This window comes from Falco rusticolus, chromosome 4 (assembly GCF_015220075.1).
Source record: "Falco rusticolus isolate bFalRus1 chromosome 4, bFalRus1.pri, whole genome shotgun sequence".
In the NCBI taxonomy this organism is placed as follows: domain Eukaryota; kingdom Metazoa; phylum Chordata; class Aves; order Falconiformes; family Falconidae; genus Falco; species Falco rusticolus.
In genome coordinates this window covers 49,721,483-49,740,118 of record NC_051190.1, presented here as the reverse complement: position 1 = coordinate 49,740,118, position 18,636 = coordinate 49,721,483, and the positions used below count along the sequence as shown (strand labels likewise).

Sequence of the window (18,636 nt, the reverse complement as noted above, 5' to 3'; positions counted from 1 at the left end):
CTTCCTCCTTTCATGTGTTTTTGTTCTTGTCACATTGCCATGCAGTAAAATTGCCAACTTAATCTGTTACCTAACTTTGATGGACACAGTTCAGTGTTCAACAAGTGGAGATCTCTCAGCTAAGTCTTTCAGGTTGCTTATTTTTACTGTTTTTTCCCCTAGTTGTGAGTACATGTGTATCACTTTCCTATTTGATATTGTTAGTTGAGGTCATCTGTGCATACTTTTAGCTGGCCTCGGTGCTTTAATTTATGATGCTGAAGACTTCAAAGTTTGAGATACTATGTATGCTTTACCACAGTTAGTACTTAGCCTGTTGAATTTGCACAGTTAAATTCTGTGATTGTATACAAAATGGTGACATTATTAATAAAAATAAGACGCAAAACTTGCTTTATCTGAAATTTCTTGAACACCATCTAATTTCTTCCTTCAGTGAAAGACAAATAATGGAATGGAATGACTGTTACCCAACTACTGTCATCTTACTTTACAGACTGCATTTCTTAAAATTGTGTCTTATGCTGAGTGATTGCATCAGATTATCAACAAAAATCTCTGATCCCCATCCCAGTGGGTGTTCCAGTGTTAAATTTACTGTGCCATCAGGTTTTTAGGAGATGAGATTAACTTTAGAAGAGAAGGAAAAAGTAGGGAAAATGAGATTGTGAGCAGCAGCCACGTGTAATTACTGTTAAGTGGCATTTCATCAAATTAAATTAATTTTTCAGTCAGTTTTGTGAATTGTTTTCTCCTGCTGTAAGAAGAAAAAAAAAAAAAGCATTAACTGAATTTGACTGAAAAGGGAGAGACTTGATCCCTGTTCTTTTCAGTTTGTTGGGGTATTTTTTGCTTGCCTATAACACAATTACGTTGCTACACTTCCTAATTCCTAATCCTTCTATATGTAGTCTTTAAGTGTGCTAGTTACCTTGTAATCAGCAAGAATATTGTGCTTCTCTTTGCCTGATATTTGGGAAACTTTATTCATAATGGAAATTAAAAGCAATTATACTTACAGAAGTTTTTTTGACACATAGTTTGAGTCCATGGAATCTGAGAACAGAATCATAGAATCATGTAGGTTTGAATAACTGAATAATCTGATTTTTAATTGGAAGTCTTTAGTGTTACAAAGAAGTTGCATGAGGACCTTCAGTAGATTTTTACCAGCACTCTAGAAAATCTGGCTTTTTTGCCACCCCCTTTTTTTTTTTTTTTTTTTTTTTTTTTGGGACACTGGCAAATTCATGCACCCAGTAGTTCTAAGTATATTCTCATTGCATTCTTAACTTTTCCGTTGGTATTAAATACAACTCCTTGGAACAAAACAAAGTCTTGTGGTAGCTCATGTTTCAGGTGTTTCTAGGTTCCAGCTTCAGTTTACAGAACAAGAAGAAAAGCAATATTTTCTCCAACAGAAGGTGTTTAAATTTCCAAGAAACAGAGCACTTGGAACTATACTGATTTTTATCTTTTTTCTTAACTTAAGCTAGTAATTTAGTAAAGACAAGTCAGTGTAGCTCTTGTGTATTTGATTAATTTCACTGCAGCCTGCTGTTATCCTCATTTACGCCTTGGGTCTAACTGTACTTCTGAAAAAGAGATGAAAAAAAGAGGTTTTCAATGAAATGACAGATATGTGATATGTATTTACAGCCTTCTTGAAACCTGGACATGTGCAAAAAAAACATTACTGTCTTAATGTAACTGAAATACAAGTAATTTACCTTTTGATAGGCAATCTGTGCGAGAATCAGTGGCATTAATGAACTGTTGTGTATTTCACTACCTAATGGTCAGAGTTATGCTCCTGAAAATTTTACTTTAACCATTTGTTAGTGTAAGGCACATCCAGATTTGTTTCCAATGAATCACTTGTCTATTTTTCCTGTTTTGTTTTTTTTTTCACTCTGCACTTCTAACCACAAAAATATAACTTGTGTACTATAAACAAATCATAATTGGGACTCTCATAAGCTTTGGAAGACTTACGCTAAGTTGTAAGCTGTATAAGTAAAACTGTTTTCTCAACTTTAAAAAAAAAAACAAAAAAAAAACAAACAACACCCCAGAAGGTTTTGGCCAAAGCTTTATTGTATTTCTGAAAATAGTAGCTTATTATCCATCCTAGCTATATGATCTTATTGAATTCTTGGAATAAGTGGAGAAGTCTTACTTCCACTTCAGTCCGTCCTTACTGTATCTTGGGAAAAAAAAAATCATCTATTTAAAGTGTTAGTGGGCTTTTAAATCTTACCTGTCAGCTGACATTATTTAAATGAATAGTGATAGTAGGTTTTCTTCATTTTAAAAGTAAAATGTGTGGCACTTCTATTGGATTTCAGTAACATTGAAGGCAAAGATCCTCATTAAATTTTGTTAACAGGGAAAGCAGACTTATGTTTGAAGAAAAGTAATTTTAAAGTTGGTTTTTTTGCATCAAATCATCTGAAAAATCATAGAGAAATAAAATGAGAAATTGTGCGCATCTGGGAGCACGTAGATAAAGCACAATTTAACTAAATTATAAGTAAATAAGAATTGGACTCTGCTTGAAAGAAATTCAAATAGGTGCATCTATTTAAAATTACAAATTATAGATGCAATGCATAGTGGAAAAGGCAGGGGTGGGGGCCATCCCGTTGTATATATGCAGCTAGGCATAGGTCTAGCACTTAATTACATTTAGTAGTTCAATATTTCAGGCTTGTCCGGGAAGATGTAGCTGTGTCAGCTAGTGCAACAGCATCTTCTGCCATGTTCAGAGCCACTGTGTTGTGGACCACAGGGCGATTTTTGCAGTATACATTCAGCTGAAATTGAAACTATAAATTCCATGTTGTTTTCCAAAAAAACCCAACCCCAAATAATATGTTTTCCTGAATGCTGAAAAAAAGATAGTACAAGGCAAATTTTAGAAGTGGGATGTAATGTAAACATTTGCATGCAGCTGTGGGAACGCTTCTGTTAACACCATCCTCTTCAGTGAATGCTAAAATTAAACAGTAACAGATTATATTTGAGTTTTAAATTGTTATGACTTCAATAAAATATTTAATACTCTGTGCAGAAACTTCAAACAAGCAAAGTTTTGCATACTTGAATGGTAAATACTGGAATATCATTTTGGAATAGTTCCACTGCAGTGTACTTAAACGTGGTTTAGGAAGCTCAAACAGACTTAGAAGCTGAATGTTATGTGTTATATTTCCTTAGTGTTTTCTGCTGAAGTAAATTTGATTTCCTTATATTGTTTCTTACTGGACAAGCTCTGCATGTGTTTTACAAACAGTAACACTTTTTGTAACTTTTGAGTTGGTGATGAAACTTCCCACGCATCTCCAGAGTCAGTATCAAAACCCCTCGCCTGTAGCAGGAGCTACTATAATAAAACTCTGCAGCGGAGTTGCACAAGAGTAAATAACTCTTTTGTTTTTACTAGCTATTTACTATTCTTAAAAATGGATGTAGGTTGCTATGCTCCCAAACCACTAACCTGCGCTTTTTTGTGTTTCTGGAGTTTTTGTTTGGCTCCAGTCCCCTGACCATTTTCATACACAACTGAGACACGGATGCAGGGATGTGCAGCCCAGATGGGTTAGTTTCCTGGTGGGAGGAGGAAGAAATTAAGGAAATAAATAAAAGGATGAAGTGAGGAAATCAGTGAGTGTGTTAATCCAGAAGAGCTACCCTAAGACAGCTTGGTATACTTGATTCATATATTTAATAAGTCTGATTCATTGTAATTTTCACATAATTTCTTCTGGCTTTTTTGTCAAGTTATTAATTTATTTTCCATTTTCATTTTTTAGTTTGGAAATGAAGAACAGCAGCTGGCGTGGGCAAAGCGCGAGAGTGAAAAAGCAGAGCAAGAAAGATTAGCTCGGTTGCGGAGGCAAGAACAAGAAGACCTTGAGTTGGCTATTGCACTCAGTAAGGCTGATATGCCAAACTCTTAAATAGAGGTTCTTTGGCTCCACCCTGTCCAAGTGAAACCTTTAAACGTGGCTTTTATAAAAATACTAAATTCTTGGTTTATGTTGTGAAAATAATTTTTGTTACCTTCAACTCTAAACAAGATTGGCTAGTTACATCAAACTGGGCTCTGTGTGGCTTTCCAAGTGCGTAATACACAGGAAACACTGTATAAGTTGTATTATATGTTCTAGATAAAATTTACTGCTTGTAAGAAATTTAATGTATGATCCTAAGGTACTGAAAGCAAAGTTTCCTTATCTGGAAGACAATGTTGCATATAGTAAACTGAAACTTGTGAATCTGGCTTTTTATAACCGGAATTCCATTGGCTTTTGTAGGCTGCATTATGAACTTCGTATATCATAAAAAGATAATATTTCTAGAATTAGCTTCCATTCACTCATTACATTTATTTAATAATTCACGGTAGGCTAATCAGTATGACATCTGCATCATCTATGTCAAAGTCTTCAGGATAAGTTCCTTATTAGATGGTCCCTTTTTTCCCAGGAGATGTGGCTTTTACGGGAAAATCTGGTGATTTATATATGATGAATACAAGCATAGTGAACTGTATAAAATATTATGAAATCTAAGCCTCTATAAATAAGTAGTTCTAATTTAAGGAGTTGTTTGCATTGAGTTTTAATAATTGTATATGGTGTTGTAAAAGAGGGAGTTAATTCAGTTGTTGTAAATTGGACAAATAATTCGGCAATTAAATCATTAGGTAAAATCTTGCTTTATCTCAGAAGCAAATAGAATTGCAGGATTGTGATACAAGTTTGAGTGCTGCTTTCATGTCAAACCAAGCAATGGAAAACTTACACAGCTTGAGCAGTGTTCACCCCTACAATTCATTTTTACCCTCTTTTGCTCCAACCACCGGAACTGTAGTTAATATTAGACCATGTTAATTGTGTTACCTGATTGACTGTGTCAGACCGTCCCTACCTCTGTTTCTTTACTTCCACCTGTCTTATCTTACAGGGCTACAGGTCAAAGGTAATTTAGCTGAAATAAGGCCAAGTTGAAACAGATTTATTTGCCAAATACATGTCTGTGCATATGTTATTGGAGTGCTGGTAGACTGGATTGGCTTTAAAATACGGCTTGCAGTAGTAGGTCCAAGTAGGAACATATTTGATATGTATCTGTAGAGCTCAATACTTCCACTTGGTAAGGCTAACAGAATGTGGTTTACATGTCATACAGAAAATTAAGTCCTTATGGTAAGTCTGTGAATTATTTATTTACTAAAAATGCCTTTGCTGATTACAGGAATTCTAAAACTTCGGTTGTCCTTGCCTTGGACTTTTATGTCTCAATAGAATGGACATCTAGCACAAAATTTTTTAAATGTCCTTAATATGCATCCGCTTTCCTGTTGTTGCTTCTGTGGGAATACAAAGCTGAACATTCTGTGGTTTTACTGATGCAGCCCTTATCTTCCAACATTTTCTCTATTTTTTTTTAAATGTGGTATTCCTTCATCATCTTAATGCATTTATATTTTTTTATGTCCTTGCTGGCTTTTATCTTTCATAATACAGGGATCGTGCCTGTTCACTGAATGAAAGCAATCTTCCCCCATTCTGTTGTATTTGCCTTATTTTGGATGCTTTCTTTACACAGATACGAATCAGGTTGGATCATTCTCATAATCTTGATAGTTTTCAGCTCTGAAATGCAGTATAGATGTGGCGTTTGTTGTCTCAGGCTTCTGTGAGTAGGCATATGGGTGGGTGTCTGTGTGTGCATCCATTTACATTTGCAGTGATACATATGACAAAGCTGAAATCCATATATCTCAAAATGCAGTCTTAGGAGCCACAATTCCCCGTTTGCTGTGTCTGTCTTATGCTAATGGTACTATAGATAATGGGAATCTTAATTCCTCTCCAAAGGGTATCAGAAACAACCATATAATGGTCTTTAATACTGTCTTTTAGTGACCCCGTTGGAATGCAGTAGAAGATACTTCTGGTTTTACAGAACCTGATTTGAAATCCCTTCCCATTGTGTTATCTTTTCTCTAAAATACGTTAGATTAAATGATCCAACATACTAAAATGTCAACAAATTCTCTTGCCTGTTGGTGTGCAGGACTTGAGGTCTCTGAGAGCAAACTTGGATCTGTAGCTAGCATGGGACAAAACTTTTAATATGAAAGAGCAATTTTCAACATTGAATGGCTGCAGGATTCTCAGTGAAATTAAAAAAATGGTATCTGTGTGTAAGATTCTCAATTTTCTTTTGGGCCTGAGTCTTTGTGGTGTCTCTTCTGCTCTAAGAAAACCCTGCTCGTGCATAGTGCCATTCTAGAAAGGAAACCCGCTTTTGGACTACGGCTTGGGTGGTGTCACTCCAGTGGGACGAGGCGGATGAGCTAAACAGCTTGATTCATTTTCTGAGTTACGTACCGTAACAAGACTTTCTGCTACTTTTCAGTGCTCTACAATACTGTAATTTATAATGCTTCTAAGGCAACGCATCGGTATTCTCAAGATGTTCAGCAGGAAGCCAGAAATGTGAATTAATCAAGCATTCCACATAGTGTTAGAACTAATTGCTTGTTTTCCTAATTCCTTGTTGACCTATTCTTCCTATTTGCTTGGACAGTAACAGAAGATCAAGCAAACGAAGGAGGGCAGAACACGTCCTCTGTACACAATGTATTAGATGTAGTGATCTTAGGTTCACTGAAACACTCCTGAGTCAAAATTTTAGACACTGCAGTAGAAGAAAACTTAGCTGTGATTTCTCCCCCTTGTATTTAATACAGTTTTCTGTCTGAAAAGGAGGATTACCCGTGTTCTTCTCTTATGCTGGTAACTCAGTGTTTTGTATAATATCTGCACTTGTTCTTCTAAGGCAAAACTCTCATCGCGAGACATTGAGCACCTTCTTCCTCCAGAACAGTGAAATTTAAAGCACAAATAGGCCTGTTGCTATTTGGGCAGAGAAAATATGTACAATGCAAGATACATAAAATGTGAGTATACACAATGCATATACAGTGTACATTGAGATCCATATTATTTGTGTCTGTGTGTATATATATATACAGTGTATTGTATAATAATAGTGTGTGTATATACTATATATGTCCACATACTATGTCTAGTATATAGCTACTTATGCTGTACATAAAACATGTATATACAATGAATATGTAGAATATGCATATATATTCTATATATTGAGGCTTGTGTGTATGTATTCTCTAAACAGGGATGGATACAGAAATGGAATTTTTACAGAAATGCAGATTAGAGCATGGCTCTTAGAATTTCAAAGTTCTGGTGAAAGAAAAAAAAAAAAAAGAAAAGATTACTTCTAATACATTTGTTTTAAGATTACTTTCATTGGCATGAAAAACTGTGTTTGCTAGCTGTGCCAAGTGTAAGAGAAACCTGGCAGAAAGTAGGTATCATCTGCACTGGGTGTGATTTCACATTCTTTTGAGTTTAATTGTCTCTTTGAAATGTAGGCTCAATTTCTGATCTTCTTGCGTGTGATGGTCATATCATCTGTTCTTTTTTCTGTAGGCTGAGGCAATGATTTTTTTCTCCTACATTTGCTTGTAGTTTCTCTTTTTTTTTTTTTTTTTTTCCCTTTGTTACAAGTTTTTTTTAAGGAGCTATTCCCATACACCCCAAACAGTCATACACTAAGGTGGAAAAACGTGCTTTTCTTGCTTCATTCCAGTTATATAGGTTGCACGTAATTGTCATCTGGATTTCAGATCTGTTTTTCCTCCCTTTCCACCTAAGCTGTTACTTCAGGAGGAATGACAATCCATTGCATTCTTGGCTTTGAGGAAAGAATGGAGGTGATTCTACTTTCTACTCGGATAAATTATTAGACTCTGTGGTATGTTGAGCAATCACTAAGAGTTTAGTAGGCTTTTATAGTGGCACATGTGTGTTTTATGCAGAGTCTCGTCACTGCTGGAATGACTCATGGAAAACCATGAATTGCACACAGCACTGAGGCACAACAGTTAAAACAGGAAAGACGGACAATTATTCACGTTGAACCTACGCACGCAAACGTTGCATGTAGGGCACAGGTATTGAATTACCCACATTACAGACCAGCAGGTTCACATTTGCCTCGAGTGGTTTCCCAAAGTTCTATTCAAATAATCTTGTTGTAAAACATACCAGTCATTCTGCAATAAAAACAGATGCTCATAAAAGTAGTACTTCTACCGTAATGCTGTATGAAATATTTTTATATTGGCAAATTTTTCCTTAGGAAATCTCTGCCCTGTGATGATCATCAGTCCTGACTGTATTTTGTTTCATGTAACGTGCTCTCAAAGTGTAGGAAATTCCAAGCTGTGTCTGACTGCATCACCTTTTTTGGGGGTTTTTTTGTTTGTTTGTTTTGTTTGGGGGGGTGGTGTGTGTGTGTGTGTGTGTTAGTGGTTTGGTTTTTAAATTCCTGTCTGTGAAATCTGTTGTCAGAAATTTTGTAGAAATTATTTTGTCATCTTATGCTCAAAGGAAATGCACTTTTCGTGGATTCTTCTTATAATCCCTTTGGGGTTACTATTTTCTTTAGTGTTTCTCCATTGAGAAGAGTATTTATTCTGTAGAACTGAGGCCCAAGGAATTTTGGTCCAAGTAGAATTGTTGCTTTCCCTCATGTAAGAGTTTGATTTCTCCCTTCTTATGTGTTTTATTCCTCCCTCTCAGGAATTTCATTTCTGTTTAATCCTCATTTAGAGCTGGAACTCTGTTAAAGTGAATTGGTCTGTGCTAATAATGATCTGGTTCAAATACCTTCCTACAGTGGTGGAACAGCTAAGTTTTTGTTGTGTATCAACTAGTGCGTCTCTCTGCAGACTTCACAACAAACATCTTTTCTTGGAAAGGAATTTTGCTTGTAGTATGGTGAAATCATAGAAGATTTATTTTTAGAATAAATATGTTAACTGTTATTCATTGACACACCTGTTTTATCAGTTGATATACTGTTCTTTTTACTTGAAAGTTTTATAAATAAAGGTTAATTTGTTATAAAACGGAATTTTCATTTTTCCAACTTCTGCCTTCCCCTTTAATTTGAACTTTAAAAATAAGAACTAGTGACTATGGTTCCTTCTGCTGTTACAATTATAGAGTGCTCTTCTGCTGTCCCTTTTAATATGATGCTCTTTAGCCTGACCTAAAAAAGGTGGAAACACAAAGTGGAAATTGCAGTGTTGACCTAAATTTGACTAATATCTCCAAATATGTACATTATTGTAGTTATATTTATCTTTCAAATATCATAACAAATTGAAAGATATTTTAATTTTAATTTTAACCCATCTCATGTGTTTATTGTTTAATATAATAAGAAATGTCATTGTTTAATATAATAAATGAAAAGTTACTTTTTGGAGCTCTGAGACTTTGACAATCTTTCTTTACACTTTTTTTTTTTTTGTCCATGACTTTGCAAGCTTTTGTGTCAAATCTGTGACTCTTGCTTTGGACAACTGCTTGATTCTCTGCATTGAGATCTTTTATTTTTCCTTTTGGCTGGTGCCCTCTGCGCTCTGTCTTCCCTTCTGTCCTTCCCCTTCTTCCTTGTCCCAGCCACATTTGGTCTATACAAACCAGTCAGAAAATCCAACACCACATCCTTTCCAAAACAATTTGTGTGCCGCAATGCTAAACATCCAGACAATTTATACTGGGAGGGGTTAGAGAGATCACCAGGGACAAACCCTTTCTGCTGGCTGGAAAAACACACACCTCACTATCATGCTATTTGGCATTATTCACTTTGACTCATTATTTTCCCATCTGTTTATTTACTCTGCTTCTGCACATGCTGGCATGGCTAACAACACATTGCCAAGGCAGGTTGCTCTTGAAATTGCTCGCCGGCAATATTTTTAGTATGTTGACATTTTGTGCCTGTCCGTGACACGCTACGGTCAAATCCTGGCTTCCATTTCCTACCCAACCTCTCTAGTCTTGCTTACCTAGACATGGGCCATGCTCAGTGTTCTGCTCCTGCTCAGATTTTTGGAGTCAGACACGTGCGATGTTCTTCTCATCCTTATGTTTTCCCAAATACTTGCCTGATCCTCATTGTCCGTATGTAATCCAAAGGGACTCCCTGTACCGGGCGTCGCGTGGAGGCAGAGAGGCTCCTTGCTGGGAACGGAAGAAACGCGCAAGCGTCCTGTCTGAGAAGAAACATTTGCAAGTGGAAACTCAAACATAAAGGGACTCTGAGCTCTGAGCCCAGCTATTAAACCTCAAAAACAAATGTAGCATCTGTTGACTGTGCCCGAATATGACCCAAGACCAGCCTGTGTTGTGAAAGTCTGAGCTCTCCGAGCCCTCTCTGCCACTGAAATTGCAGTCATGCTTTTCTTGGGAAGGCAATACTGGGAGCGGATTGCTGCATCTCCTGCCTGCTGCATGTGACGCTTGTTTAGTCACTCTGAACACTTTATCTCTGGTCTGGTTAGTGTTTTCTGATGTAATGACCACAATTAAAACTTTTTCTTGGTGCCGATACAGCACCTCTTACATATGCCATTGCTTTCCTTATTGATGAATTCTCCCAATGCTCCTTAGCAGCTGCAAATGTAATAGATTTCTGCTGGTTAATTCCTCATGAACATTTGGTGTCTCAGCCTCTGGCTCGGTAGCTTCTTGCTTAATACATGAAATGTCACAGGGGATGTCCAATGGGATATTTCAGATACTTCCTGATGACATAACAATAGGTCAGAACTCCAGGAATGCTCGGAGCTGTAAGAAAGGCAAGAAAAGTAAATCCAAAGTAAAAGGGATTTAAAGGGATGCTGTATCTAATTATAAACCTGTAACAGGTAAGTTCATCTGCAATTTCTGTGTTGCTTGCTACAAAGACCAGAATAATCCCTTTTAGCAAATTAAAAGTATAGTTGAAGCAGGTAAATAAGCAGTAACTAATGCTAACTACGGTTACAGAGTAAATGATGAAAATATTGTTGCTCCTCCTGTCCTTGTGCTTGGAAAGGTGGCTTGAGTGAAGTTGTTTACCTCTTCATTACATAAAGCAGCGCATATGACTCATTTTTTGTGTCTGCATAAAATACTGTAAGATCAAATAATTGTGGCTGAAAAGTCAGACCTCAAAAGATTAAATCAAACATATTTTCTGCCTGACAAGTTCAGGATAAATCCCTGCCTCCTCTGCACGCTTCAAGCTCAGCGTGCTGTTTCATGGCAGAGGCCATTCCCAATCTCAGTCTAAGTGACTGGGAACGCGATGGTTGGGATCAAATCGTATGGAGTCTCTGGGAATCGATAAGCTGAGCCAGTTACCTCCAGGGCATGTGAACAGCGCACAGATTACACTACCGGGCTGTTTGGCTTTGTAAACTTACTCCTTCTCCAAATCCATGGGAAGCACATTTGGGAATGGAGGTGTGCCCAAGCCTGGGGCTGCAGTCATGGTGGAGAGGGGCTGCTGCCCTGCCAGCCAGGCTCAGGACAGCCCCCCCCAGCTCTGCTCCTGCCACCCAGGATGAGTCCTGGGAAGGCGGGACCTGTTGCAGACCCAGCCGAGACCCGCTGCTTCAAGGCCACGCGGGAATGTTCAGGTTTGTAGATGCCACCAAGCACGTTTTGGTTGTGAGCAACAGGGATTGCTTTCTCCCTATTAAATTACATGGTGTTTGGATTGAATTTTCCTCTTTATGTTTCCCCCAACACTGTGAGTTACCATAGTGATGGCTACATGACTTTGTTGTAGTTGTTCTATTTAAATATAGCAAAAGAAATTGCTATAGCTTGGGAGTCTGGCTTGAAAAATTCAACTTAAGAAAAGCCTAACAGCTACTCTGTGTTGTAGGTGCACAAAATAGCTTTAGAAACCACAGAGTTTCTACCACAGAAAACCGCAGAACCACACGATCCTATAATTTGAAGAATGGACCAATTTTTTTTGGCACTTCTTGTGGATGGAGGACTGAAGTTTGGAGCGAGCCAATGTTTGCAGGCAGTTTGTAAATGGCTGTGAGTAACTGGGGGCTCGCACCGCTGAAACCCCCCCATCCCTGCACAAGCTATGGCCAAAATTAAAGCTTAAACTCTCCCAGCCAACAACATCTGCAAATCTACAATGAACTTCCAGGAAAGCCGGAGGGTTTCTAGTCCAGCTTTCTGCTTTGGGGTTTAAATAAATTCATGGGGAAGCGCCCTGGCAGGGTGCTGGGGTGGTGCTGGGCTGCTCTGCAGGGTGCTGCAGGGGCAGCAGGATCCAATGCTGGTCCCGGTGCTGCTTCAGCAACAGCAGTCTCTGTGTTACGGTGCTTTCTGGAGACAAGTTCCCATGTAGGACAGATTTAACTGACACTTCTGAAGTCAGCAGGTGAGAGAAAAATGGTTTTCAGCATAATGAAATGACGCTCTGAAACCCAGAGCAGAATTAACTGACTTTAAACAGGAACTTCTCTGGATGGTGTCTTACGTTCAGCAAGTTTTGCTAAACTTTCACTAGGAGCATTGTGCAGGATTTGCTAGTTTCTGTACTTAACGTGCTCTATCTAATCTGCCAATCTATCTTGCAAGTATAGGGAGCCCAGCGCTGTGGTATCTTACAAGAATATGTGTGAAAATCTTGTTTACAATGGACTCTAAATTTTCTCCATTGGGTTTAACTATTTTTATTTTTTTTCCTTTCCCTAGTGTGTCAAATTAAATCCAGGATAGCTGCAGATCAAAAGGGCAGGGCTTCGCTGTGTGCTGCCTGGGAGGCTGCTGGGGTTCTGGGTCTTTAGTGTTAATTAGAACAAAATTACTTAAAAGATGACGACTTGCTTGTCTATTATTAGAAGACACTGCAGAGTGTTAGTGATTTCCTGCTGGCCAGGGAGGGCTTGGTAGATTGGTGGAATCACATCGACACCTCTTTGGATGTACTAATTTAAGGCAATTAAATAACAAGAAAAAGAAAGTTGACAATTACTTGTAATAGAATGTGAGAAGAATGAGATCAGCATCTCTTTCTCGCTGCTACAAGATTATCGCGAGATTCAAGAACCTGCAGTTTCCTGTAAAGACCACACAGAAATTATCATATATGCCCTCCCTTAAACAATTAAAATAAAATTGGTTATGAGCTGTTCCTAGTGCTTTGTGCCCCCCTCCCTCCCCACTTTCAGAGGCCTGTATTTAAATATATTTTGATATGTTTGGGTTTTTTATATTGACAGATGAGGATGGCTTTGCCCTATTTTCTCTTGAGTCACAGCAACTCTAAAAGCTCAGAAGACACAACCTGCGCATCTTTACACAGCAGCAGATTTGATCATTGTGATTTGAGCGTTGTTTGGTAACACAGCATTAAGCAGTTAACGTGTAGCCCTCGGAGTGAGCAGGAGCAGAGGGAGCAGGTGTTGTGATCCTTGCAGCTAGACTAGTTGCTGGAGCCCAGGGAAGCTTGGACATTCCCATGCAGAGGTACCAGAGGAGGGAGGAGGAGGAGCACCCGTTGGCAGTTGGTGCTACAGCAGAGCCACACAAGGTGTTTTTTAAGGGTTGGTCACGTTTCCCTCTGCGTGCCAGCGCTGGGCAGCACCTTGTACAGGGTCCCTGGCTGCAGCTTCCTGCCACCCTTGTGTTCTGGGGGGATGCACAAGTGGCCAAAGGGCCACCTAGCCCACCCACTACCCAGCCCTGGGAGAGGGGGCTGGGGATGAGCACAGACAGGCAAACACGTCATGATGCTTCCAAGCTCTCCCCTGCTGTCTGGGGACCTTCCTGAGCCAAGTGTGGGGCAGCGCGCCAAGGGGGGCTGCACTCATGGCAGCCGGGGGACAGACCTCTGCCTCTTTTTTTAAATACATTACAAAAGAGGGGAAAGTTTCAGTTCACACTGCATCACTAAAACCTGGGAATGGCTAAAAAACATTTCCAGTTCTTCTGAAAGAGCAAGGGAAAGCCAGCTGACTATAGCAAGGTAAGGGTAAGACACAATTTTCAAAAATTGTGTTCTTAAGGTTATAAACACCAAAGGACATGCTGAAATATGAAAATCTTCGGCTATGGGGAAAGAGAAGGAAATACCTAGAACTGTTGCAACAATGAATGTGCTAATTTTAGAACATCTTTAAGTCATTCTCACTTTCTGGAATTAGATTGTGCAATTTTTTTGAGCAAATAAATGTTTTGTTTTTAATGAAGAAATGTTAAATCTCTCTTATATTTCACTTTGAAAGAGCTATAAAAGAGAAATGTGGAACTCATTCTTCCATGTCAGTGATTAGAAGCCCAAAATACATCTGTTCCACATGAACAACTGCAGGCTTTGCTTTCACAGAAGAATGGCTCTATTTGCAGTTACTTTAAAAGTATTCCTGTTGGTTTCGTTCTTGCATATTCTAACTTGTAAAGTCAGAAAAAATGTCATAATCTTGATCAAAATAAAGTTCCAAGTATCCAGATGTGAAGGGAAAGTGCTCCACTATTGAGATGAATCTGCGTAGTTAATTAACAGTGATTCTGTTCTACAAGTGTCAAGGCTCACCACTAAACCATAGCTGTAAAAACAGAGGATCCTCATCAGGCTTTCAGAGTAATTGCAGAGATGTGCTGCGTGGCCTCACAATCTCATCCACAGCTGTGGAAGAGCATTTGTGGGGCTCGGTTTGACTTGTTGCAGCTATATTTTTGCTGCTATAGCTATTGCAGTGGCTAGTTTCTTTGAAATTAAGTTTTCAGAGTCTGGATTCCTGGCTAACGCTTCTCCAAAATAGTTAACATCTTTCTTTAACTCCTGAAATCTAGGTGGGATTACAAATTACAAAGTTAATTGAAGTTTGGGGGAATGAGTTATGAAGGTATTCTAACCTGTGTTGTGAATTTATGTTTCAATTCCACTACTGTTCTATTGGAATTCTGTACTGAGCTCTTGAGAACAAGGATAATTTATATACAAAATGCCTTAAAATAAGCCTCGTAATTACAAAAATGCAGTGTTTAAATTTATAGTAAAAACCCACACACTGCTGGCAAAACTATAACTGCATCTGGAAAACATTAAGGATGCTATTAAAATAGTCTAGCATAAACTAGAAATGAGACTGAAATGACAGTGTTGCTTACTTAACCATTTTTAGGAAGTATATTTTGAATATGATCTACTTTCCTATTTGATTTTTTGATAAAGCACCATACTCTACCTGGTTTGCCACTGAGAAGGAATTGTGTACCTTGTTATCTGTTTTACAGAAAACCATAGCTTTTTCAAGCGTCTTCTTACAGTTGTTGATAATTTAAAACATAACCAGGTGGTGGTTGGTCCAGCCATCAGGGAAAAAGTAACAGGGAGATCTCGAAGGAGAATAAAAATCACATCAATTAAAAACTTATTTTATTAAAAAGTTGAAATGCTTTCAAACATTGAAAAATTACGTTTTTATAAAAACAGAAATAGGCAAAATACCCATTTGTCTTCTATTTACATATACAATATTTCTCATTGTATAAAATTATTTACAATATATAAAAAACTTAGTAAAATAGGTTATTTTCTTACAAGACATCAAGCCCTGTACTTCTAGTGTAGATCATGGCAGACAAGAATATTATTGCACCTGTGAAACAAACAGTCTAACAATAGGAGTGTTCTCTTAGCCATGCCTTCAACCGAGATCTAAAATAACATTGTTAGCTACAGTAACATTCATTTAATCTCTTCTAGGGTCAACTTCAGGCAGTTTCCATACAAACATTGTCTTGTAAAGCTTAGGGCAGTTAGAATTGGGGGAAAAAACCAACATATTTACAGCTTCTTTTATACAATCTGTATGGAGTCTTATGGAGTTTACCCTTCATAGAAGCTGCATAAATAACCCCTGTTCTCCTGACCGGGACGGGCAGGTTCACTGCTACGGTCACGTCAGATTCTCTGCAGGAGATGACTGGCCAAGTCTCCTTGTGTCAAATCCTCAGCTTCCATTGCTAGAGCATTGGTGCCTTCCCTACGTAGTACCAGCTACAAGTTTTTAACACTTCTGCACCTGAGCGGTTCACGAATGTCTACCATTGGCAGGTCAGAGCCTCTGGGGCTACATGTGCCGCTTCATGTGCAAAGCCAGGTGGTCCGACCTGGAGAAAGCCCTGTCGCAGAGGTGGCACTGGAAGGGCCGGTGGCCAGTGTGCTTGCGATAGTGACGGGTGAGCTCATCTGAGCGGGCGAACTTCCAGCCGCAGCCTTCCCAGTTGCAGTGGTAGGGCTTTTCACCTGTCAGAGAAATCAGAGAGCATGACTCAGCACGGCACTCCCACGCACAGGCAGCATCACATGCCAGGCAGCCTTCCCGCTTTATCTCAGCATATCCTTTTTTTTTGCTACCAAGCCCTTCTACAACAAGAGCCAAGTGCCTTTAAGCCAAATGAGAGTTGGGGTTTTTTTGTTGTTTTTTTTTTTAAATTGAACTGCCTTAAATGAGTACATGCCAAATACATCCAAAGTTTTCTTTTAACCTACACCTGCAGGGAAAATCTTTTCAGAAAAAGCATTAGAAGCCCTTAGAAAAGCTCTGACCTACACACGCACGGGCAAACGCTTGGACGTTATGGCCCCAACCACCTGTCACAGCTCCACTGTGGCCACTCCCACAGCTGGAGGGGCTACAGGGTTAAAGCTCAGGCTGCAAACCGTGTTATGGGGGCAACCAACAATGTTTACCTGTGTGCGTCCTGAGGTGGGCCTTCAGGTGCGAGCTCTTGGTGTAGGTCTTCCCACAACCTGCGTAGGTGCATGTGTGAGTCGCCGTCCTCTTGCGCGGCCAGGACCGACGTCCTCTTTTGGGTTTGGAGTCCAGCAGCTCCAGAGGGGAGGATGGAGGGGTGAGCATGCCCCTGGGTGCGGAGGGTTGTAACGGCAGGCTGTCCTCAAAAAGGCCAAACTGGGAGGTGTTCTGGTACTGGAGATGGGTCTGTGGGGGGTGGAAGCCAGGGGCCGGGTGGTAACTCTGCTGGAAGGAGACGGACGAGGGGCACATCATTTGCGTGTGGCAGTCATTCACCATGAGATCGTCGGGGCTCAGAGGGGGGGTCTCTGCCCCAGGGATCTGGGGGGAGCTGGCCACCCGGGGCTGCTCATAGGCCATCATGCAGGCTGCGTTGCCCTCCTGCTTGATCTTTGGGCAAGCCTGGGGCACCACCCCCAGGACTGGTCCGTAATTGTCCATGTCGGGTTCAGGCTTAATGTTCTCGACAAACTGCGGGCCCCCGAAGCTGGGTGTCACAAAGAACCGCCCATGGACATTGCCAGGAGGGCAGTAGTTGGAGTCCATCTCGGAGCGGATCATCTCCGGCACCATGCCAGCGTTGTAGGGTGGGGGGCTGCCTTGCTCCAGGGCACTGTAGCATCCCGGGGTCGGGTTTGTCTGGTAAAAGCCCCCGCTCTCCCCTTGGGCAGGGGGATAGTCCCCACTGGCCGTGCCCTGGCCATAGCTGTCGCTGCCCATGGAAAGGATAAAATCCAGCACGTTGTTGAGATCTTCATCTTCTTTGCGTGGGGAGAGGCTGCCCCAGGTGCCGGCGGGGGGCTTGGCCTCCGGGTCGCACTTCCACCTCTGGGGGAGAGAGAAAAGGGAGAAAGTTAGAGGTGGTGGCCGGGGGGGTGGGGGTGGGTAGGGGCCGCTGCCCCGCCGCCCACCCGTGCGATGAGCCGCGCCGGCCTCAGCTGGGCGGCGGGAGGGGGCCAGACTCACTTCGTGGAGGGTTTTCTCGCGGCAGGGGCTGGCGAAGGTGGCGAAGGAGGGCAGGATGGTGTCGCTCAGCGCCATGGTGCGGCCGGGCGGGACGCGGACGGCGCGGCGCCCCGAGCCGCCCTCCCCACCTTATAACGCGGGCGCGGGCGCCCTCAAGCCAATTGCAGGGAGCGGAGGAAACGCGTCCCGGACGGGGCGGGCGGGAGGCAGCGGCTCGGGCGCAGCCTAAATTTAGCCCCGGTATAAAAGGACGCGGCGGCGGCGGGCCCAGCCCGAGCGGGGCGGAGCGGAGCGGAGCGGGGCCCGGCACGGCTCGGCTCGGCACGGCTCGGCTCGGCACGGCACGGCACGGCCGGCCCCCTCGCTGCCTTTTTTCGCCTCAGGGCCGCCTCCGCCTCGGGCCGCTGCCTGCGGCTGTGAGGGAAAACGGGGGGGTCCCAGGGCTGGGGGTGCCGAGGGACACTCGTGAGCTGAGGGGATGGTGAGGGAGTCCCAGCCCCGGGGGTGCCGAGGGACCCTCGTGAGTTGAGGGGGTCCCAGCCCCAGGGACGCTGAGGGACGAGGGACCCGGGACCCTCCCTGACGTGAGAGGACCGTGTACCGAGAGACACTGTGAGGAACCAGCTGTGGGGTGGGGGACAGTGAATGGTCCTTGCCCAGGCGACACTGAGGGACCCTCATGAGCTGAGGGGTCTTTGCCTCCCCTGGTGATGGTGAGGGGTGTCTCAGCCCCAGGACACCAAGGGACCCTCATAAGCTGAGGGGATGCTGAGGGTTCTCTGCCTCCCAGGGAACAGTGAGGGGGTCCCAGCCCTGGGGTTGCTGATGGTTCCTCCCTGACGTGAGGGGCCCATGTGCTGAGAGACACTGTGACGAACCTGCCCTGGGGTGGGGGACACTGAGGGGTCCCTGCGCCGGGGACGCTGAGA

At 41.7% G+C, this 18,636-nt stretch overlaps 2 protein-coding genes across 11 annotated transcripts in view; one reads left to right on the top strand and one right to left on the bottom strand.

Annotated features, from left to right (window-relative positions):
* EPS15L1 (epidermal growth factor receptor pathway substrate 15 like 1) overlaps window positions 1-9,172 on the top strand; it is a 45,748-nt gene extending 36,576 nt beyond the window's left edge. For 8 of the 10 annotated variants that reach the window (XM_037382568.1, XM_037382572.1, XM_037382567.1 and 5 more), the window contains one exon: window positions 3,816-9,172. In XM_037382568.1, coding sequence (XP_037238465.1) covers window positions 3,816-3,962 — 147 coding nt within the window. In that variant the 3' untranslated portion in view covers window positions 3,963-9,172. The remainder of the gene's footprint in view (window positions 1-3,815) is intronic. The other 2 variants (XR_005103546.1, XM_037382576.1) reach the window with 2 other exon arrangements.
* Window positions 9,173-15,335: 6,163 nt separating this feature from the next.
* Window positions 15,336-17,832, bottom strand: KLF2 (Kruppel like factor 2). Its single transcript, XM_037386706.1, has 3 exons — window positions 17,708-17,832; window positions 16,678-17,569; window positions 15,336-16,230 (listed from the first exon to the last, which is right to left on the bottom strand). The coding sequence occupies exons 1-3, from the start codon at window positions 17,780-17,782 to the stop codon at window positions 16,055-16,057; spliced, it is 1,143 nt and encodes a 380-aa protein (XP_037242603.1). The 5' UTR covers window positions 17,783-17,832; the 3' UTR covers window positions 15,336-16,054.
* Window positions 17,833-18,636: the final 804 nt, after the last annotated feature.